The following is a 21,757-nucleotide window of genomic DNA, read 5'->3' as shown; positions in this document are numbered from 1 at the left end:
AAATATTTAAGATAAAATCAAAATCTCAGAAATAGATCGTTCTATTTTCAGTGGTTATATGTATATCGTAGAAATTATGGAAAGATGAATTTGAAGAAAAATATCACACTGTTGTATTATTAACTGTAATATGTTGATTATTTTAAACCATTTGATGCAACTTTTATCATTTTTACAGCTCCCCAAATATAGTTATTTCCGAGATTTTGTTTTAGATTTTTCTTTTCATAGCTCTACAATTTATAACTGCATAATTTAGAACATATAGCTAAATAAACTAGTAAATCGCCTTTATTCAATATCATTTGCAGCGCGATTATTGTTAGCTTCATTTGATCAGGCATAAGGATAATTTCGTATGCACATTATCTGTCCTCTCGCTAAATTTACTTTTTCTCCCCATTATAATGGCTTTACTCGTATCCATTGCAAGTACTGTCTAGCCCTACGACACTCGTTAAAAAAAATATTGAAAATAACTACCAGTCTATGCAATATCGGCTACACGGAGAGATAGCGACTATCGCAAAGTTTGCACGCTGGTTGTGTCAGTCGCATTTATGTTCGCGGTGGAATAATTAATCATAAAATTTTCATCTCCGTATACTTTACTCTCACCGTTCTTGTAGCCGTTCCATGTTACATGCAATTCAATCAAATCATGCGAAACCATACAGCAAGTGGTCACGTGCTCGCTATTTAGGATCAGTATTTAATAACTGGCTTCGTGTCCAGCGAGAATGTACAAATCCGCCCCTTCCGATTCAGTCAGTGTGCCACTTTGAACTAGGTGACTCTCCAACATCACAACCCTGTACAAAATATAGTTAATTTTTTTTCTCTATATTAAAGAATGTAAATTATAAAACTTAATATACAACATATTTCTGAGATTATTATTGATAAATAATATTTCAAAATTAAAAGTCAATATATGTCATTATTAAAAATTTAATTAAATATATATTTTTTTTAATTTTTTTCTATAGACTACCTTTAATTAAATAAATTTGATGATGATACTCTTAATAAGACAAATTTCAAAGGAATAACGTATCTTATATTAATTCTTTTTAAAGTAATTTAAAAAATTTCATTAGAGAGAACATGCAGTCGTTTACAATTAAATACATACTTATCTGAGCCAAGTACCCTATAAGTTCTACTTGGGTCACTAATCTCTTGTGTAACTTCGCCATTTTTGAAACTTCTACCTTGCATACCATGTTTGTGGAATGCCAGTACACTATCAGGCAAACAAACTAAAAATATAAATATTATAAATTGTTTTCTTTTTCTATGTGACATTTTCTTTTGAAGATTACAGTGTTTATTACAAAAAACATAATTTTTTATGCTTACTGATAGATTCGATTTGAAAATTAAACTGCAGCTCTGACAGCTGCTTCTTGCTAACACGAGGTTTCCCCTGTAAAGTTACCATCTTCACCACATCTATAAATACAAAAACGTTTAATTTAATAACACACTATTGTATGATAAGATTTAATAGTAATTAAATTAATAATATTCATACTCACTATCGTAACAAACAAGTATTGCATCTTTCTCAAATTGTGTAACGTTAATAACGTTTAAATTCTCTCGTCTTGGTATCACAGTTGCTAAAACAATATTTTTATTATAGAAGAAAAAATGACAAAATGACAAATCTGAATTACAAAGATCAAACGTTTAGATGTTTTAAAAGACAAAAATAAAAATTATAGATAAGTAAATTATTATTGACAAACATATATGACATTATATGATAAGAATACCTGAGCCGTCCATATCTTCCAATTCGTCACTGTGGAACCAACTCGCTCCCGAATTCATATTAATTAAATCCAGTTTTAATTTGTTTTGCTGGTATGGCTGTTTTACAGATACACATACCATCGGATATTCCATCTCAGGCGTAATAACCATTTTAAAAACATTTAGAGGCGATGGTAGAACGCAATCGAAATGTTTCAAAAGCATAAATTTGTTTAATGGATCATACCATTGCATTAGGAATATTCCTGCTGGCATTGCACCACATAAATACTTGTACCTATGTTAGAAAATACATACACTGTCATTTGTAATAGAATAAGTTTGAAGTCCGATTAATTATTCCAAATATTAAATATTTAATTTTTTACACAGTCATTAATATACTTTTCAATTTCTTTACAATTTTCTTTCATTGAAAAATATTCTTCAAAAAAAATATACAAATATTCTTTTCACTCACCCATTATATGGATTTCTCCCAACACAACATTTTGTACATCCCTTTGTGTCTGGCACTTTCGTAGTGAGGGCAAACTTCCTAGGGACTAATCTCTCTGGTATTTTATTCATGTGCAACGAAAATCTATGAGTCTGTTTACTTAGGATTGCTAGCAAATCGTGCCTATACAATTGAGGCGTTTTTCCTACAATATACAATAAATGTTCATAATAAAGAATACAAGTCAGTCTATTATGTAGCAGCATTAATAAAAATCAAAATTTGGTTACCGGAAAGAGACATAAGAACATCCTTGATAACATACATCCAGATAGTACGTCTGGGATATAACTGGTCTATCGCAGTTTCATGAAGTTCATTCAAATTTAAATTATAAATTCCTTCTTCCGCTGCAATCAGTAGATGCTGATCCCTTGTATCTGGATGAATCCAACTTGCGGTACAGTGTATTCTCAGTGGACACCCGTTAAATACCTATCAATGTTTGTAACAAAAATAATAAATATTTTACTGACAGCTATAACAAAAGACAAGGTAAAAAAATGTTCGCGACACATAGTATTTTCTAAAATTAAGTAAAAGTACGTAACAAATAATATAATTGAAGAATGATCTATGATATAATCAGATTACATAAAAAGATTATTTATATGTACACGATAAAAAAATAATTTATAATCTATAACTTTTAGCGAGAAGATAAAATTTTTTATAAACTGACCTTTGAAAAACATGCTCCCATATGTACTTTTGGTGTAGGAGGCAATCCATTACTTATGGGTCTTGGTGGTGTATGTCTCTTTCGATCCCTTCTCCTTGGAGGAACAGGCGGCGTGTCTGACAGTAAGTCTGGACTCATATTTTCCCTATCTCGTTCAGCCGATGCCTCGTTGTCACCTGAAAAAGATTGTGCATGAAATATTAAATTAAATAACAACTAAATATAACAAAGATATTAGTGATCTTTTAAGATTTCGATAAACGGTTACCAATTAATTAATTAATACGTATTTATAAATGTAAATATATACGAACGACAATATTGTCGTGTGAATATTCACATTATTTAAGCTCATGATATAATACCGTTCGACTGTGCGGGCTCGTCCCTAGGGCCGCTATCCGATAATGATCGTTGGCGTTGCCCATTCACAGCAGTTAAAGACTGAGAATTATTGACGAGACCATACAATTCGTCCACGGAGCTGTGACGTCTGGGACTCGCTTGAGATCCTACATACGAATCCACTCTTTAATTACATGCATGTAAATTTAAAGAGGACAATTTGTAGACAAATATATGTGATAATTTTCATAAATTTACTTACCAGACACATTATAATAGGGACAATGGACTTCGCAATCATTCGAAGATTCCCCCAATGGAAGAGTAGCTCTAAAAAAAAATTTAAGCATATGTTAACGTGCAATAGTTTTTTTTTATAATTACGAAAAAAATATTGTTAATCAAGAATAAGTAATACACAGAAAATGAATAAAATATGTTAATAATTTTTCTATCATAAATCATACAATAAACATTCGGACTGTATATTATTTTTGGGATATATAATAGCTTTTTAAATAAAAAATCGAATAAGATGTGATAGAAAGTTAGAAATATAAAGTTGCGTATTGCTAGCAAATTTTAGTACACAAGGCACGTTCGTTATTGAGATGTTAATAAGATCAAACGTACATATAAGGCCTATTCTGGTGATAAATAAATTTAATATTGCTAGTTTAATAAATTATACGCAGAAACAGATACATCAGCCATTAATATTCCTCACATAATAGAATCTGTCTTTTCTTTTGTATCTCTGTACCATTTAATGAAATTTTTTAAAAATATTTTATAAACATTAATATTAATATTAATAAAGTAATAATTGCATAATACGGTATGATCCTGTTTCTAGATTATAATGTTTCAATTAGTTATCCAGAATAAAATAAATCACATTTCTACAATAATATATTAATTAAAAAATCGGAAATAAAGTGTTTACTGTAATTATTTATTACTATTTACTTACTGCAGGGAATATAGCTGGTCGCAATGCCCACCAACCATCGACATTGCATTCCCCCTGCACACATGTGAAATTATGGTCATATACTATAAAATTATAAACTAGTTTTGTGGTATATTACTTCATGTGTAATTACATGTCTTTTTATGGAATTTCATAAACAATGTATTTAATATAATTCATATAAATATAATATATAAAAAAAATTAATACTTTAAAATAATGAATATACTGTTTCTGCTTTCCAAATATGTCAGATTTTTACATAAAATATTGTGAAATAAATAAATAGACATCGGCGCATTTTCCTATATGAAATATAATCTTAACATATTTTAACTATTGTATATTAAGAATATATCTACAGCAATCGTAATTAAAATCAATTTTCGAAAACTATAAATTTAAATGTTCAGTGTCTAAGTAATTATAAATATATTAACAACTAGACTTGAAAGGGACTATATATAAAAAATTTAATTAACAAATATCTTGTATTACATATAAGTATATATACATATATATACATATATATATAGATATTTCCTTCACCAGTCTGGCTGACATAAAAATAGCTTAGTATGTTCACAAGTTAAAAAAACTAACATGCAACAAGTAACATCAAATGCATAATAAGAGAAAACATACTTCGTTCTATATCTATCTAAAATTGTGCACATGTTAATAATGCTTTTCCTATAAATCACACTGTGGATGTTGATCAAATTCGTGATATTTTTGTGATATTCTTGTGCTTTCTTTGTAATAGTTTCAGTTTTATTGTTTTATTAAGTAATTTATATCATTTATTTTATTAAATTTCAGTGTTTAATTAAAATTTATATTAAACAATAATATGTATATATATAATATATATTAAGTGTAATCCTCCTTAAGTATAAATAATTAAATTAATTTTTTCAAATACATCATTTAGAAAGTATATTCTCAACTCAACTTAAATGCGACGTAGGGATCATTCAGCAATTATACATGTAATTTTAAAGGAGTCAAATAAAAACTAATAAGGTTGAAGAAAAATGCATGTTAAATCATGTTAATACTTGCAATAAAAGAAACAAGATATCAAAGAAATGTAAGCAAGTAAACGACAAATTAATCGTCCGAGTAATGCAAAAATTACAAAAAAAATTACGCATAGAATTAGGAAATAAGTGCAAGGTGCAAGGTGCAAGGGAAAAGGGTTACCTGCCAATACCTTAGCAACAACTCCTCATCAATGTACTGCAATAGACTCCTGTTGGGAGAAATTATTAAAATTACAAACTGATCAGAAAAATTAAAAATTTAAAGAATATAGAAGATAATGGAAATGGAAAACAAAATTTAGGGTATAGAGCAGGTGTGCTACGGGAGCAAGGAGTAAAAGAGGCAGGATATAAACTAGAATACTATGTTAAAGTATATCGAGAATATGGAAAGAATCTCAATTTCCAAATTAAATAATTCAATTTTTATATTAAATAACAATTAAGGAAGTCTTATTGAAAATTTTTTTAAGTGTTTGTAAAAACAATATAATTACAAATGTATAGTTAATTTTTTTTATTCAATTGTACTCTAAAATAATTTTAGTAGATAAACCATGTTGATGTATATTTCGAAGTAACCATTCTTTAATAAAATACATAACAACTTTGCTATCAGGCATGCAGTATCATACATGCAATCACAATTATTACCTAACATGCAAAAAATACTGTAATTTTGTATATATATGCAATATATTATTAAATTTATGTTGTCAAAAGTTATATGTACAATCTTTTTGTTACATAAAAAAGTAATTGTATATACTTTTTAAAAGCTTGGTTAAATGTCTAATATTGCTAACTGTCCAAACAATGTGTTTATATAATTTATACAATTTATATAATATATAATTTTACTTAATTTATTATATACTTTCAAAAAATGTTTTTATGTTATTACAGAGAGAATTATAATTCTGTTCTGTTATAATATTGAATTTTTTATCATTCATGGACAAAACAATCAAGACTTTCCAAGCATTTTACATAATTAAGATCAAAACATAATTTATTTTGGTATGTAAAAACATATTTTTGTTATGTCAAAAATAAACTTTTCACCTCAAACCAACGTTTGTATTACCTTAAAGACATACGAAATATCTCTGTGCCAGTTTTGCTACGACGTTTCGATATTTTACTTGTCTTAAGGTTCGTGCCAAGTGTACTAATACAAAAATAAATAACTTTGAAAAATATATTATCATAATTTTTTGACTAAAATAAAGTTTCAATTCAGGAGAATAGAAAAAAAACTTAATAATACACGCGCACGGAAGACAATATTGCAAAAAACAAATCTATATAATTCATACTAAAAGATTTCATAATATTTTCCTATCATTTCGCTCTATAAAAAGTTTCCATTAATTTGCTGAGATAATTTAGATGTGTTGCTGTTTCATGTGTAAAAGTAATAAATGTACATATTTTTTCTTTCTTTGATACTAGTATGATATAATACAAGCATAAGCACACATGCGATATGCAATGTACTTATTAGTTACTATCAACTAAGAATAAGATGTTTGTGATTTTTATAACAAAATACTATATTGCTGTCTTGTTTAGCAGTTTAGTGTTTATAATAATTGCATTGTTACTAGTAACTCATTTTATATCTCTTTCATTAATGTGTATGTACAGAAGACAAGATAATATATATTGCAAGCATAGCATTACAAATACACATTATGTAAGTTTGTAAAATCTTTTTTATAACAATTTCTGGGATTTTATTCTGAATATGCGTAGTAATATGTATTTACAATTGCGAACAAAACAACACAACTATTAATGAAAGAAATAAATGATATTTGAGTGTTTTCCACACACAATGTGTGCAATAAAAATTGATTAAATAAAGTTATGAAACAACTTACTTTTCCTGGACGTCTTCAAACGCAGATCCCATTCCACAGTCTTGATGCACGTCACAATTGTGCACGCCCTGTATATACGTATATGTAAATCAAGCGTTTGTTACCATAATGTAACTATAAATCATACTTTCATTAATTACTATATTCAATATATTTTAAAAAATACAATAATAATATGCTTACAATAATAATTCCAATTCCTTTTATAAAAAGTTCCATAAATAATATAAGCGTCCGCAATAAACTTACCTTAACATTATTCATAATATCCATAATATCCCATGCTGGATTGCTATCTACAGATGGCGTTATGGATTCTCTATGTAATGTTCCTCCATCAATGTTGATTTGATCTATAGACAAATCATAATTGCAATTATATTTTATAATATGTAAGACATCCATTATTTGTAATTATTACTCAATTATTATTAATCTTACCGTCACTATCCAGTTGCGATATGGGACTTTTAGGCCTAGGTCTTGCGGTGTGTCGCGATGCTATTCTTTGTGGAACATTTGGTACTGCCCCGTCTTCGTCGGCCTCCAGATCCGTAAACATATGGCTGGGATTTGATACTTTTTGCAATAATTCTAAAGCCAGTCTCTTACTCATCTCTCCTTGGAAAAACGCGTGCTACAAATCGAAATACTTTTTATAGACTATAACATTAATGCAATTTTATTATAGATCTCTTTTGTGTAATCGTATCTACCAATAATAAAACAAAAATAACCTGAAGCAACTTTTCTGCGGTTGGCCTTTTCTTTGGATTTTTTGTGAGGGCAATTTTAACGAAGTTATGGAACGTTGGACTCCATTTGTCGCGATCCTTCAATGTCGGTGGCTTGAAACCAGACTTCGACATGAGAAACAGAGCGCGCATTGGATGTAGGTCAAACATTGGCGGTTGCAACTCCGCTAATTCAATTGCAGTTATTCCACATGCCCAGATATCACACAATTGATTATAACCACCTTTTCTCTCCACAGCTGCTACCTATACATTGCAAAAATATCAACTTAGTCCTCAATGTAATTGTAAAATCTCATTGATTAAGTGTATTGACATAAAACATGAACATACCTCAGGAGCCATCCAATAAGGTGTACCAATAAAACTCTTTCTCTTGTTAATCGTCGCAGTGATCTGCGCCGATACACCAAAGTCTGCTAATTTTACATCACCTGCCTCAGTCAAGAGTATATTGGCACCCTTAATATCACGATGCATTTTGCCCATGCTATGTAAGTAAGCTAAACCAGTGAGGGTCTCCCGACACATATATGCTATTTGTATTTCTGTTAATGGTCCAGTTACTGAAAAGGTCAAAATTCGACATTACAACTGTTCCAGATTTAAATTAAAAAAATTTAAGACTAGATACTGTATATAATTACATATACATTATATATTACGTATATAATAAATATTAATCCTAATATTTATAAATCTGCATTCTTCTTTTCAAACATTAATAAAGTATTTTACATACTATGATATATATCCTGCAACGATCCACCTCCGCAATACTCCATACATATCCATAGCTTGTCTCTCCTTAAATAACTGCCATAATATGCAATAATATTTGGATGCCTGCAGTCCTTCATCATTAGAATCTCCTGTTGAATGATTGCAAAGTCATCACCTGAAAGACACACATATATTGGAAATTATTTCACTTTGAACTACTTAACACTAGTTATGTTCTTAAATTCATTCTTGTTATTTATTGAACAATATTAAACAAAGATAAATAATACATATGAATGTAGCAAGCATTAAGTAGAAAGCATCTTTTTAACAGTAAAATTTTTAACAGCGCAGCACTTTCATTGTGAGGGCAAAGTACACACAGATAGATAACTTAAATGTTTGTCTGTATTCGTGTCGCTTCACACGACATGTGTGAAAAATTGCAACAATACTTAAGGAATGTTTTGTACAAAACAAGAAATCAAAGAATAAAGAAAGCAATTGTGACATGACCAAGTGACACTGAATATTTATGCGCATAGTCATTCCTTATAATAAAGGCCTCCTTAAATTTATCTTCGGATGTTTTTAGCTAATAAAATGATCCATAAATGATCTGAAGATAAACTTAAGGAGGCCTTGAATATAAAGTCTGCTTATGAATACGGACATTGGTGATGTCACACTCACCTGGTTCCAGTTTGATAACCTTAATAGCCGCAAGATCATTCATGGAGAGCCGTTTAGCCTGCGGAAAGAAAACACGATAAGTGATGTCTCGCCATGATCGTAGATGAGAGAATCAAGTCGCGAGGGTTAATATCGACCTTGTAGACATCACCGTAGGTCCCGCTGCCTATCCTCTGGATGAGCTCATACTCGTCCTGGGGATTCCTACGGCTTATATCACTGGACAGCGCGTTTGCATTCACCGTAGCCATCGTATGCGGTGAGAAAAAGCGAAAGAGCGTAAGAGAGAGAAGGGAGAAAAGAGCGAGACACCCGGAGCTGCGCGCCGTGGATCCGTCTCTTCAGCGTCCGCGAACCGATGCGTGTTTACGTGCAGCCGCGTCCGGGCAGCGCAGCGGAAACATCTAGCCTGTCGAGATGTCACACCGTCCGTCGAGACACCGCCATTGTCCGCAACAGCTGAATTGCTTGTAGGCGCACGCGCGCTGAGCACATTCGTTAAACTTCGTTCATACATACATATAAACATTTCATACCGTTGACTTGAATCTATTGCTGCTTTCCATTTTCACGAAAACTCAGATAATTCTCACTTGTGACGTCATAACTCAGTTGAATGCACGTTACTTTTGCATTCTCACAAGTGAGACTGAAATGAGTTTATACTCACAATCAGCGATATTTCTGTTCTTGTTTGATATTCAGTTAGAGACAAAGGCAGAACTACTGCTGTGTCGATTTGTGTCTGTTGCTGGAAAGTTCCTATTATCAGAGAGGAACCTTATTAGCATTTTCGATCGGCCTGGATTAATCCAGGTTAATCGCTTCCGGAAAACGCTATTAGGGAGAATTCACACACTTTGACAAAAAAGCAGAAAAGCCAATCAGAATTCGTGCTGGTAGCGAACAATGCACTCTGCTTTTCTGCTTCAGAGGTCTTCCTAGGTAGCTCTTCTACTTTGCAAAACGGATTGTGAATCCTCCATAAGCGCATTTTGACATATGAGGAGTTCGCGTGATTATATTATTTATTTTAATATTGTAAATAGAGTTTTTTTGTGTGATACATTTAGACGCCGTGCAAAGAAATGGCGTTTACATTCGGGACTCCAACGGTCACTTCTGCCAGTACGGGTTTCGGATTTCAAAAGTAAATATAATATATTAACCTTCAAACAGCAGTAAAAATTATTATAGCTTTAAATGATAATGAACTTCAGGCATATATCTTCTTTTTTATTTACACTTTTTTATGAAATTTATCAAATTATTTCCCACGGAAGCGAGGACTTAATGTTTAATTATAAATTATTGCTCTTGTTAAGGCCGGCGACAGGTTTCGGTAATACGTCGTTCGGTACTCCGACCACAACGTCCAGTACGTTAACGTTTGGAACTCTGTCCACTCCGACAACGTCTATAGGTCTTAACTTTGGATTTGGTACCCCACCAACCTCCACACTAGCACAATGTAGCGGAAATCTGCTTCTGGGATCCAATACAGCTACTACAACCACTGCTCCCAGTTTATTTTCCACTCCTACCACATCTGCGCCTGTATTTACGGGTCTCAGTTTTGGTGCACCAACTACGACAAATACTCTCACATTTGGTGCCACGTCTAACACAACAGCAACAGGAAATTTAACTTTTGGTACAGCCACTACTAACAGTATGTACATTTTATGTTCTGCTATTTCAACATGAGTTTTATTATTATGGTAGTTGACTATTGCACAAAGAAAATTATTTATATTGTACAGCTTCTTTGTTTGGATCTGGAACTGGTACCACTTTATTGGGTGCTAAGCCAACAACAGCTCTTACTACTACAACTAGTACTAGTAAAGGACTAGGTGGTTTAGATGTTTCTGTCAGTAATAAGGGACTTTCTCAAGGAAGTAGTAGTTCAACAGCAGCTAAGGAGAATTTATTGCCAAACGAGCTCATGCAAACTATAGACAAATTCAAGTAATTATGAATTAAATAAATTATGTTGAAAATAATTGGCTCATATAGAAATTAATTTGACAGTCATATATCAGATATTTGTGGTTTATAGGGAGTTTGTAAAAATACAAAAAGGCCTATCGTCAGATATTGCAAGAGGGTCGGCGAGACCGTTGAATCGATGCGCAGAAGATACAGCATCTCTTATGGAAATGTTGTCCACTTTATCTGGCTCAGTGCAACGGGATCGTTCTTCGGCTGACAAGCTGAAGCAAGATACTGCGAAGGCATTGCAAAGCGCTGAGATAGCTCAAAGAACACATGATACACCGCCAGGGTTGCAATACGAAAATAATACACCCTTGCAATTCTTTATGGAATTAGCTGAAAGCTTCGAACAAGATTTGATGTTATTTAGATCACAAATTGAGACAACTGAGAAACACATACAAACTATGATGGCACCAAGAACATTAACGCCACAAGGTACACTCAATTTTTTTATTAAATATATTAATTCGGATCAATTGAGAATATTGCTAATAGTATATTGTTTTGTTATTAGAATTGACAGCAACCATGAGTAAACTTCACGAGTCTTTAGTCGCAGTCGCTGGCCGATTACAGAGTGTACACGCTAAAGTACAGCAACAGAAGGAACAGTATCTCAATTTTAGAAAATATGTATTGAAGGATAACACCAATGTTTTCGATAATATCAAGGAGAATAATAAATCTAATCGAAGCAGCATCAGCAGGATCACAAGTGGTCCCACTCCTTTCGGACCAGGTAATTTTACACACATTTCAGAATAACTCACATTGTAAATCTTGAAAAACAAGATTAATGCTTACAGGAAATAAAAACTTTTTGTCCTCGACAACATTAAACCCGAACCGGCCAGCGGGTTACGAAACACGAAATCCTTTAGGTAAATAGGCCTTGCCTGTTGACTATTTTGTAATTTAATTATATATCCTTCATGCTAAGTAAAAGATTCCTTTTAAGTAAAAAAGATAATTTTAACCATCCCTTAAAGATTTCCTACCTTCAGGTCTTGCCTGGATCTAGTTATGAGGTAGAACTTACTAACATATAACGTCGTTTATTACTAAATAGAATTAACGTGTGATTACAATTAGCCTATCTTTTTCTTCTTTTTTTCTTGTTACATACGTTTGATAAAAAATACCATCAACTTTCATTTTTACCTATATGATTTTGACTTTGATTTTGCCTTTCAGGAAAAAAAATAGGGGCTGTAATTTAATTATTGAGGTATTCAATTTTTATTTCAGTTTCTTTTTGTTATTGTCGCGAAAACAGGAAGAGGGTAACGCGCTTTTTTGCCTGTATATAAATCTTTACAAAGTGACTAATTTATATAGATAAAATTACATCAATATTATTAATTTTTTATATACTTTGCATTGGGATGCTATGGAAAGATTCAATTTCAAGATCTTGCTTTCTTAACAGATGATAGTGCCTTCTATAAATGTGCTTTAACTGCTTTCGGCTTTGCCAGTATTATGCAGTAATGCTTGCAAACATTAACTAATCAGGAAATATTATTAAGTTTGTCACGGAGTCAAAATTTTGCAAGATGTATGTAGAGATGTTAAAATATATACTTGAAACTTTTCGACCAATTTTAGAATGAAAATTCAAAGTGTTTTAAAAAAGTTATGATAAATTTATGCTTTTATATGATAGGTATAACAAGAATGTCAATGTCAAAACATTAATTATATATTTAACAATAAAAGTATTAACCTGATAAAATTGGCTGTTTCAAAATACAATTATCTCTAAAAAAATAAACGCTGTTATTTTTAATAGTAAAAAAGACGCTCCGTGACTTTAGCTATATTCCATTTCTAAATATCACTTTCAAGTGAATTAAAAGTAACAATGTTAATATATTGTTACAGTTTGGGAAAGTTCAACACCAATACCATCAGCTACTAACATTGCTATGGGCTCGACCACGAAACCACCAACAGCAAGTTTAAATTTTAACACGCCTATTAATTTGACCGCACCATTACCAGTAAACGGAACCAGTTCAAACTTTCAACTTCAAAAGCCTCCCGTTGGTAACAAACGAGGAAAGCACTAATCACACGCTCATCTCGGGCCATTTTTTGTGGTATATGGAAATTGTAATTTTCAACACACACGTTGTAAAGTCTTTTCTACCAAATTGTTAACATTAATAACGACGTTAAGACAAGCATTTCAAAAGTATTTTTGTATTGCTCATTATTAATTATTGTGATATCTCATTCTACATGTGTGTCGATATATACATAGTGTAATCTTTATTAAAATTTGTACCTTATGTTACAGACATATTTTACATTAATCATACTTTTATATTATTAAACAGTTAAAGTTTAGTTATTTTGTAATATTATGTGCATCATTGACGCAAAAAAATATTAAAACAATTTTCTACTAAACTTGCCCAAAAAATAGATCCCAACATATATGTGTACATGTAGATAACATTATTACATGTATCTGTAATTATTTCGTGTATTTATAAACATGAAATACTGTAAAAACTAACAACAGCAAAAAACTTTCAGAATACATTAAATAGTCTGATATATTTAGTAAACACATTATTAAAAATATAATTAAATTAATCTCTTTTTCGAATATACTATTTTGAATGACAAAATAGAAAGTATTTATAAAACAGGGAAATAGTAATATTATGTTCTATTCCTACATTGAAAATTATATTAAAAAATTATATTTAATCGAAACCATATAATTAAATATAAAAAGAGATATCTTATTTAATATACTTTATAATTCATTATATTCATTAGATTGCACCAACTTGCAGAATAGGAATTAAGAGTCTGAAGGCATCTTGAATATACGAATTTGCGTTAGTAGCCTGTGTGGAAAATGAAATTTTTAATATTGTAATCATTATTACGTTGAATTATTCAACATAGTACTTACTTCTAAGAAAATTGTTGTTATATTTGCATTGATGTTATCTGATTTTTCCACAGTCTCGGCAAACTGATGTAATGTATCGCAAAATGAATTGGCCAATAAGCTAATTTGATCGGATAGAATATTGGTAAGTTCCACCAAGGCGTCTGCTTCGTTCACTGTACTGCGGCGTTCCTTGATTAACAGCAATTCTGCCGTTTTATGAAATCTTTCTACAGAGAATGCTGTAAATTGTGCCAGTGTTGATATGGCGTTCTGAAAGATTTCTTGATTCGTGTGCGTTGAGGACGCAAGATAACTTTCCGTTTCTGTCCAAACCTAAAAATACATAATTGTTTTTATCGTGACAACAAAGTAATTTTGCTACTGCAGATGTTTTATTACATTATATAGTTTTTCGTAAGTAATGTCGACACCAAGCTCATGGCAAGCATTCTCTAATCTGTTCTTCAAATCTTTATTATCTTTATCTTCGTCATCTTCATCACCTAAATCACAAAGTTCTTTGATCTCTTCCAATGTTTCTTGGACGGAAGTCAAGTCATTTGCCTCCAGCTCAATTAAATGTTGTTGAATTTTCATATTGCTCTGTTTTGATAACATTTCTAGCGCTTCTAAGTGGACGAGTCCCTGATAATCGTCAAACAGGCTCTCAAAATGCACTTTCCTCGCCAATTCGCGTTCCTCAATCGTTTTCTCTTCGGTTTCGGCTTTTTCTTTCGCTTCTCTGAGAATTTGTGACAAGTTTGGTTTCTGAGTCTCATTCATGAAGAAGGCTCTTTTCTTTTTCAATCCAGGATCACCCTCTTGCAACACCTCCATCGTTTTCTTTCCGATAGCCTCCAATGTATCTAAACCACCTGTCATAACTTTGCTACTAGTAGATTCAACCAATTTTGTAATCGAAGACACTCCTGACATTAGATTTCCGAATCCGAACGAACTATATGATCGACTTTCTTGCTCCTGGCTCTCTGGTTGTACATCTGTTGAAAATTAAATTACACTTATACACATTAACTGTTTATTTTCATGCGATTGATACAGCCAGTGCAAAAGGGAAAAACTATAAATGCTACAAAAAAACTATACACTGTTGAAATATATGTATAAAAAATTATAATGCTAGAATTTATACTAAATATTGTACCATCAATTGGAGTGACTGCATCCTGCTTTATCTCTTCTGATTCTGTGAGATCTTGTGCTCCTATTGTACCTTCCAAAAGTGTAAGTCCTTGAGATACATGATTAGTTAGAGTAGATACGCTCGCAGTAGCTGTATTGATTAACGAAGTTACACCCCAGTTTCCCCAACTGCCCCAGCTTCCCACAGAACTTTCGTCTTTACTCTCCTCTTTGTTCGTCAAGGAGAGCCTCTGTAACATAGGCTGTAATTTCTCTTCCGTCAATTCGTCAGGCAACTCGACGTCATCCCCAAGTCCCTCCCAACCTTCAGGCTGAAAAACTTCTTTAAATTTTTTATTCGACTTCAATTCTTCTGGCATGTCCATTTCTGACAGAAGATCACTCGATAGTTTAAATTGATTACCTGCTACTTGAGTTTTTGATTTTTCTTCGGGTCTACATCCTTTGTCCTTGCTCGCCGACACTAAGGGTTTCTCGTTTGAACACTTGACCGAACACTCATCTTCCTGTTCCATAGCTACACTAGTGACGCAAGATTCATCAATGTTATCCTTTGTAGTAAGTTTAGTTCCTAGCTTTTTTGCGCCCATATGACGAGTACCTTGTCGTTGCTTCGCTTGAGTTTCCTTCTTTCCCAACTCCTTGGTTTTTGTAACGTCTACCTTAGACATGGCATCTGACGCAACAATCTTGCTAGCCTCTACCACAGATTCAGCATCTTTGCTCTTTGTTGGTGTCACCGATGTCGAATGCGTTGACTTTTCTGGCTCCACAGTACGGGATACAGTCTCTTGCGTGTTAGAAGTCTTTTCCACTAGAGGACTAACCGACTTGGTGGGACATATAACATCTTCAACTTTGACATCACTATCTGCCTTATCATCCCTATCGTCGACCGAGGTCACTCGACCCGTCGACGCATCTGGCATTATCCGGAAAGTCTCGGATCTCCCCTGCCAATTCGTGTTGCCGCAAGGCGCGCGTTGGACGTACTCGGTGTCGTCGTCCGATTCGGAGTCTATCGTCGTGCGGTAGGTCGTCACCCGGGTAGGTCTCTTAACGGGAGCACCGCGACCCAGCTCCTCGTCGGCACTCTCGAAGTCAGCGTCGCTCTCGGACGTCGCCATCCCTTCGTTCAATCTTCGACCCTGGAAAAAACGAGAGCAATCCTATGCACACCTGTCCGCAATAAAGGCAGATCTCTTGGCGCGAGAGATACGCGTCCAAGTACCGTGCCACGAGTCAGATTTTTTCAGCGACGAGGGCCCGAGCTCGCATCAACATATGTTCCCCCACACCCGTGCATGCACACGCATCGATACGCATGTACGTGCGTATGCGTGTGTTTATATACGTGCCGAACGTTGATGACGGTCACGTGGACGACGAAGTCATCGGGCAGACACATTAAAATTCGCATTCCGTCTTCGTGGCGTTCGCGGTGCGAAGAACGCAAGAACGCGATTGCGCATGCGAGACAGACTCCACTCGAAATCCGGAGTCCGGATCCGGAGTCCAGAGTATCCGGAGACAAGGAGAAAAATCTGAGGTCCTGCGTACTTTGGAGGAATTGAATGAATTGAAGTTTTAAATGAACATTAAACGTGTAACACGTACACAATAAATATGCAAATAAGACATAAATGTGTCGTACAAAATAACAATGTAATTTAATTTATCTTTAATGTTTATTGAGGAAACAGCTGATTCTAAAATTCTAATTTCTAGTCCTAATATCTGATACTCTTTAATTGTGCGCAGGATGCATGAGTGCTAATTGAGAGCGACCACGATCGTAATTTAATTGCGATTTTATTTTGGATTATATCTTTGTGGCCATAAAAATTAGGTAACCAAGAAAAGTAGTAGATAATTCATAGGTAATGCCTATGATTTTGTGGTTCTCTTTCGCGCTAAATTAGGAGTCAGAATTGTAAATTTCAAGTGGATTACTTACATAATATTTAATTTTTACGTTATGTTTACAAACTTTGTCAAATAATACAAGTGGTGTAAATTATTATATACAAATTGCATAGCACTCAATACAAAAAAGTAACCAATAAAAGTTATAAGATTAATTGTTAATAAATATATAAAATAAAAGTATATTAAAAATAATTAAGAAATAGAATCATTTTTACGATTCCTAAAATTTATTCTAAAAATTATTTCTCAAATCTGCATCTTTCTTCTGTGATCCATGGATTAATTATATGTTCATAATATTTAGCATATTGTATAATGAATGTAATTTATATTTTACTCGTATAAATATAAAATCGTGTTCAGATTACAGCATGGAAGAGAACCACGAAATCATCAACATTACCTACGGGTTTCATAGACATTGTAGTTCAATATCTATTATTTTATGATCATAGAGGCGCACCGAAATAAAGTCACAATTAAATCGCGGCCGGAGTTACGTAGAAACGGCGGATGCAGCTGCTCTTCTCTCTTGCGCTCTTTGCACACACACGCTGTACTCTCGAAAGTCGAACGAAAGGAGCATTGCGGCTTCGAAGGAGTGAGAAAAAGGAAAGAAGCGAGGTGTAAAAGGTGTAACGAACGATCATACATTGTTCAAAAATATACAACTCGCATTTTTTTAGCAGGGAAAGAGTTTTGCGATCCTTGTTAGTAGGTTGACAAAAAAGTTTTTATTTTTCTCCCTCACTTTCTCCATCTTATTGTTACATATTCGCGCCCGTGAAGGCTTAGGCTAAGCGGAAATTCGATCTAACGATTTGAATAAACGCTTTACAACAACGACATTGGTCATCCGTTGTGCACAAGCGGTATTTAACTCGGAGTAACGTTCGAATGGCAAAGCTTCCTCGCCGTGTTCCTTCGAAAAGTGCCAGAACGCGCGTGGCAATCGAAGGAAATAACTCTGGATAAGCTGTTTGGGTTTAGAGACAGGAACGAAAGTCTGCATTTCGAGATATCCATTTCTTTTTTTTTTTCGTTTCGCGTTAACTAATACATCAGCAGTTTCGCGCTGTGTGCACGTTGTATGTGTAAGCCGGCTCGAAACGATCCTCAGGATGCACCTGCGCGACCCACGGGGTCGTACGGTGGCGCCGTTTTTACGGCGTAGCGGCAAATATGCGAGGCGACCGAAAGGGCAAACACGCTCGTTTATTCCCGCTGCCTCTCGTGCGCGCACGGCGGTCACGGAGGCGCACGAAAGGCGGCTTACCGGCGGCGGCGGCGGCGGGAGGGAGACGGCACGACGGGCGAGACGAGGATCTCGGTCGGTCAGGGTAAGTGGGGGGGAAGTGCGGGTGGAAGGGACGATCGAACGAGCGACGAGGATGGACGACATGCCGCGGCTACGGTGGTGGGAGATAGCTATGTCTTTTGCGGTGAATACAGTTGAAAGGGGGTAGTGGAAGGGGGCCGCGGGAAGAGATAGAGCACGAGCGCGAGAAAGAGAGAGAAAGAGAGGAGCGAGAAGGAGAAAGAGAGAGAGGAGAGAGAGAGAGAGAGAGAGAGAGGTATTGCCAGGCGGCGCGCACGGCATGAACGTCCAGTGGCATGTCTCAAACACTTGGCATGCTCGTAGCTGTGACGCGAGGAGGTGGTGTGGTATCGTCGAGAAACGAGAAAATCGTCCGTCGTGTAAGGAACGACGTGGAAAAACCTGGTGTACAGCGTGCGCAGGGGAACGAGGAGTTATTCCCGGACTGTGTTACTCGTGAACGCGGTGCCGAGAGGTAAGAGAGTTTCACTCGTTCCTCTTTCTCTCTCTCGCACACCGGCCTGGTCGTCGGACGGGAGATCGTCGTCGGAGCAGCGGACGGACAGTCGGCGGTGCCGTTGTCGTCGATCGCGAGTGCGGAGTCAAACGTGGACGCAGTGGTGCGACGTGACAAGAGAAGAATAAAAGGAGAGAAAGACAGAGAGAGAGAGAAAGAAAACGAGGTAAGAGAGCGAAAGAGAAAGAGATAGAGAAAAAGACGGTCCTCTCTCGTGCGCGCCGACAGCGAGGGGCAGCTCGCCGAGTCGTCGAGTTCCCACATTCCTGCGTGCGAAAAACACCGAGATCCGCTGCGCGGCATTAGCATTAGCTGCCGCCGCGGCTAATGCAACGAGGAAAAGGGAACACGGTGAAACGTGCTCCACCACCACCACCACCACTACTACCGCCGCACGGAGCCGGCGATAGCGCGCGTCGTTGGAAACGGGTCGCGGTTCGCCGTTCCGCCTCCGCCACCACCGTCGTCATCGTCATCGTCGTCGTCGTCGTCGTCGTCGTCGTCCCCGTCGCTGCCGCAGTCGCGGGAGACACGACGTCGTCGCTGTAGCGTTCGCGACGTGCACGCACCAGGAAGAGGACGAGGAGTGTGTGTGTGCGCGCGTGTGTGTGTATGTGTGAGTGTCACGTGGAAACTTCGCGTCAGGTTGTCGGACGATCGCAATTATTATTTGTTACACCGGTGCGTGCGTTAGTGTTGTCAAGCGGTTTCGTGACTCGGAGAAGAGCGCGTGGCTCGGTGTGTCTGCGAGAACGGCAGGCAGGCAGGCAGACCTTGAAGGTGACACTCCGAGGGAAGGGACAGGAGGGAGGTGGTGGATGCTCCGCTACCATCCGGAGGGGTGAGAAGCGCCGCGACGAATCGCGTGGCGAACGTGGCGTGTCGTCGTCATTGCCCGTGTGAACGCGCGCGAAGAATAAATACGAGTGCCGAGGAGGTGTTTTGCTCTGTTTGTTCTTCTTCGTGGTGCTCCGAAGGGAAAAGAGCGGGAAGATCGTGTCGCGCAATCGCAAGTATCCGGAATCCGAGGGGGCGGCGTGAGAAAGAAGAGGTTCGCGTGCGCGAGTGTCGAACACGAAATAAAAAGAAGGAGAAAGAGAAAGAGAGAGAGAGAGAAGAGATAAACAAATAAATAAATAAGGAAGAAGGTGATTGGTGGTAATGGTTGTGATGATACGCGAAGTGCGCCTGATCGATGCACCCGCCGTGCGAGCGCAACAGCCCCACGACACCATCGCCGTCGCCGTCGCTCGCCGCCTCGGGCTGCTCCTCGACGGCTGGCCGTGTTAACGGTGGAATTCCGCTCGAGAGGAATCTGAAGGCGGGGACTCTGACGTCACTCCGCTCATGATAATGAGGTATTCATGATGGCGGAGTAGTGCGCGCGAGCCAGAGAGAAAGACGGAAAGGAAAAGAGGGAAAGAGAAAGAGCGAGAACAGGGAAGGGAAAGAGAGAAAGAGAGAGAGAGAGAAAGAGAGAAAGAGTACGCTGCATACACATATGCGAGTGTACGCTCCTGGTCTCGCTGTTCCTTCTGTGTCCGCGCGTGTGTGTACAATACGTTTTATCGCCGTCCTCGTCGCCCCGGCACCGAAGCCGTCGCTCGCCCTCTCGCTCGATCCCCCTCTCCCCTTTCCCCGTCCACCTGCCCTTCTACGGCCGGGTCGCCCGTCCTCTCGTGCCTCCTCTCCCCTTTCCTCCTCCTCCTCCGTCCGTCCGTCTGTCCGTCCCTCTACTGCAGGTCTCTACCTGTCTCGTTCTCTCCCGTTCCTTCGTGTCGCGGCCGTCGTTGGTCCGCGCGAGCGTGCGTCCGTATATGCGGCCCGAAAAGCGCGCACAGATATGCGCCCGTCGACCGCACGACGATAGAGAGAGAGATTTTGGATGGATTTAGAGCGCAGTGAAATATGCCAAGGAGACGGAATGGGGAGATACCGCTTCCGGAAGGGTGGGACGTCGCCCAGGACTTTGACGGAAAGGTGTACTTCATCGATCACAACACGCGGAAGACTACGTGGATCGATCCACGAGATAGGTACGTAATAACAGGAGGAGGCTCTCGCGAAGAGTGATGCGAAATAAACGGACGAGATCGACGAGATTTCCTCGAGTCGACCGGTCGCAGGTCGCCGGTAGGTCCCTGACGTTGACGCGCGAGCTCCGGAGAACGTTTCTCTCCCTTCCCCGCCGGTCCCTGCTCCTCTGCTCCTCTCTCACTCGTTGATGCTTGGAAGCGCGCGCGCGCGCGCGCGAGAAAGAGAGAGAAAGAGAGGAATCGCGTGCACGTCGGCAGCGCGCGAGTGTATGTGTGAGCTCGAGCGTCACGACGATGCCTCCCCAACCTCTCCCCTCCTCTCTCCTCCCTCTCGCGCCGCGCCGCGCCGCGCGCGCACGAGACCGCGATCTCGCGAGGATACGCGATTCAGCGCGCGATTCGGCGGGAATGCCGCGCGTATACGGGGTGTATCGCGCGAGTCGCGCGCGCTTTCTCCGTAGATTCCATCGACAGGCTATGGGAGTGATTTTTTT

General features: G+C 37.0%; 3 protein-coding genes across 13 annotated transcripts; 1 reads left to right on the top strand and 2 right to left on the bottom strand.

The window, feature by feature from the left end:
- Positions 1-222: 222 nt before the first annotated feature.
- Positions 223-9,863, bottom strand: LOC105833057 (mitogen-activated protein kinase kinase kinase kinase 5). 3 transcript variants are annotated; one of them, XM_012674470.3, is made up of 20 exons: positions 9,522-9,863; positions 9,385-9,442; positions 8,711-8,866; positions 8,302-8,534; positions 7,951-8,214; positions 7,655-7,850; positions 7,463-7,566; positions 7,214-7,281; positions 5,498-5,536; positions 4,282-4,335; positions 3,571-3,638; positions 3,329-3,475; positions 2,964-3,139; positions 2,512-2,716; positions 2,243-2,426; positions 1,782-2,059; positions 1,542-1,625; positions 1,363-1,455; positions 1,136-1,262; positions 223-812 (listed from the first exon to the last, which is right to left on the bottom strand). In XM_012674470.3, exons 1-20 carry the CDS (start codon positions 9,633-9,635, stop codon positions 713-715), a joined length of 2,748 nt encoding a protein of 915 aa, XP_012529924.2. In that variant the 5' UTR covers positions 9,636-9,863; the 3' UTR covers positions 223-712. The 3 variants fall into 3 exon arrangements, with proteins under 3 accessions (XP_012529924.2, XP_012529925.2, XP_012529927.2); XM_012674471.3 differs by lacking the exon at positions 5,498-5,536 and having other exon boundaries at positions 9,522-9,635; XM_012674473.3 differs by lacking the exons at positions 4,282-4,335; positions 5,498-5,536 and having other exon boundaries at positions 9,522-9,635.
- Positions 9,864-9,994: 131 nt separating this feature from the next.
- Positions 9,995-13,737, top strand: LOC105833062 (nuclear pore complex protein Nup58). Of its 5 annotated transcripts, none has more exons than XM_012674485.3 (8): positions 9,995-10,534; positions 10,710-11,056; positions 11,148-11,355; positions 11,447-11,820; positions 11,900-12,124; positions 12,192-12,266; positions 12,580-12,613; positions 13,270-13,405. In XM_012674485.3, the coding sequence occupies exons 1-7, from the start codon at positions 10,473-10,475 to the stop codon at positions 12,603-12,605; spliced, it is 1,317 nt and encodes a 438-aa protein (XP_012529939.2). In that variant the 5' UTR covers positions 9,995-10,472; the 3' UTR covers positions 12,606-12,613; positions 13,270-13,405. The 5 variants fall into 5 exon arrangements, with proteins under 5 accessions (XP_012529939.2, XP_012529941.2, XP_012529940.2 ...); XM_012674486.3 differs by lacking the exon at positions 12,580-12,613 and adding an exon at positions 12,390-12,413 and having other exon boundaries at positions 9,997-10,534; positions 13,270-13,406; XM_012674483.3 differs by lacking the exon at positions 12,580-12,613 and having other exon boundaries at positions 9,998-10,534; positions 13,270-13,737.
- On the bottom strand, positions 13,635-16,931 carry LOC105833060 (protein FAM114A2). Of its 5 annotated transcripts, none has more exons than XM_036294659.1 (5): positions 16,822-16,931; positions 15,465-16,611; positions 14,699-15,300; positions 14,318-14,632; positions 13,635-14,249 (listed from the first exon to the last, which is right to left on the bottom strand). In XM_036294659.1, the coding sequence occupies exons 2-5, from the start codon at positions 16,588-16,590 to the stop codon at positions 14,175-14,177; spliced, it is 2,118 nt and encodes a 705-aa protein (XP_036150552.1). In that variant the 5' UTR covers positions 16,591-16,611; positions 16,822-16,931; the 3' UTR covers positions 13,635-14,174. The 5 variants fall into 5 exon arrangements, with proteins under 5 accessions (XP_036150552.1, XP_012529932.2, XP_028045171.2 ...); XM_012674478.3 differs by having other exon boundaries at positions 16,695-16,877; XM_028189370.2 differs by having other exon boundaries at positions 15,465-15,782; positions 15,867-16,876.
- Between the last annotated feature and the right edge of the window lie 4,826 nt (positions 16,932-21,757).

This window comes from Monomorium pharaonis, unplaced genomic scaffold (assembly GCF_013373865.1).
Source record: "Monomorium pharaonis isolate MP-MQ-018 unplaced genomic scaffold, ASM1337386v2 scaffold_376, whole genome shotgun sequence".
NCBI lineage: Eukaryota > Metazoa > Arthropoda > Insecta > Hymenoptera > Formicidae > Monomorium > Monomorium pharaonis.
Note: the sequence above shows the minus strand (reverse complement) of the source record. Positions and strands in the feature narration are given on the sequence as shown.

Bases quoted from the DNA above. Each gene is read 5' to 3' on its own strand.
- LOC105833057 (XM_012674470.3), bottom strand. From the start codon at position 9,635: ATGGCTACGGTGAATGCAAACGCGCTGTCCAGTGATATAAGCCGTAGG. The intron at 1,456-1,541 runs GTGAGTATGAAT...TTGTATTTATAG, and splicing joins AATACTTGTTTGTTACGATA to ATGTGGTGAAGATGGTAACT. The intron at 813-1,135 runs GTATGTATTTAA...TATTTTGTACAG, and splicing joins AGGGTACTTGGCTCAGATAA to GGTTGTGATGTTGGAGAGTC.
- LOC105833062 (XM_012674483.3), top strand. From the start codon at position 10,473: ATGGCGTTTACATTCGGGACTCCAACGGTCACTTCTGCCAGTACGGGT. The intron at 12,125-12,191 runs GTAATTTTACAC...TAATGCTTACAG, and splicing joins TCCCACTCCTTTCGGACCAG to GAAATAAAAACTTTTTGTCC. The intron at 12,267-13,269 runs GTAAATAGGCCT...ATATTGTTACAG, and splicing joins CGAAACACGAAATCCTTTAG to TTTGGGAAAGTTCAACACCA.
- LOC105833060 (XM_036294659.1), bottom strand. From the start codon at position 16,590: ATGGCGACGTCCGAGAGCGACGCTGACTTCGAGAGTGCCGACGAGGAG. The intron at 15,301-15,464 runs GTACAATATTTA...AATTTTCAACAG, and splicing joins TGCAGTCACTCCAATTGATG to ATGTACAACCAGAGAGCCAG. The intron at 14,250-14,317 runs GTAAGTACTATG...TTTTCCACACAG, and splicing joins TAACAACAATTTTCTTAGAA to GCTACTAACGCAAATTCGTA.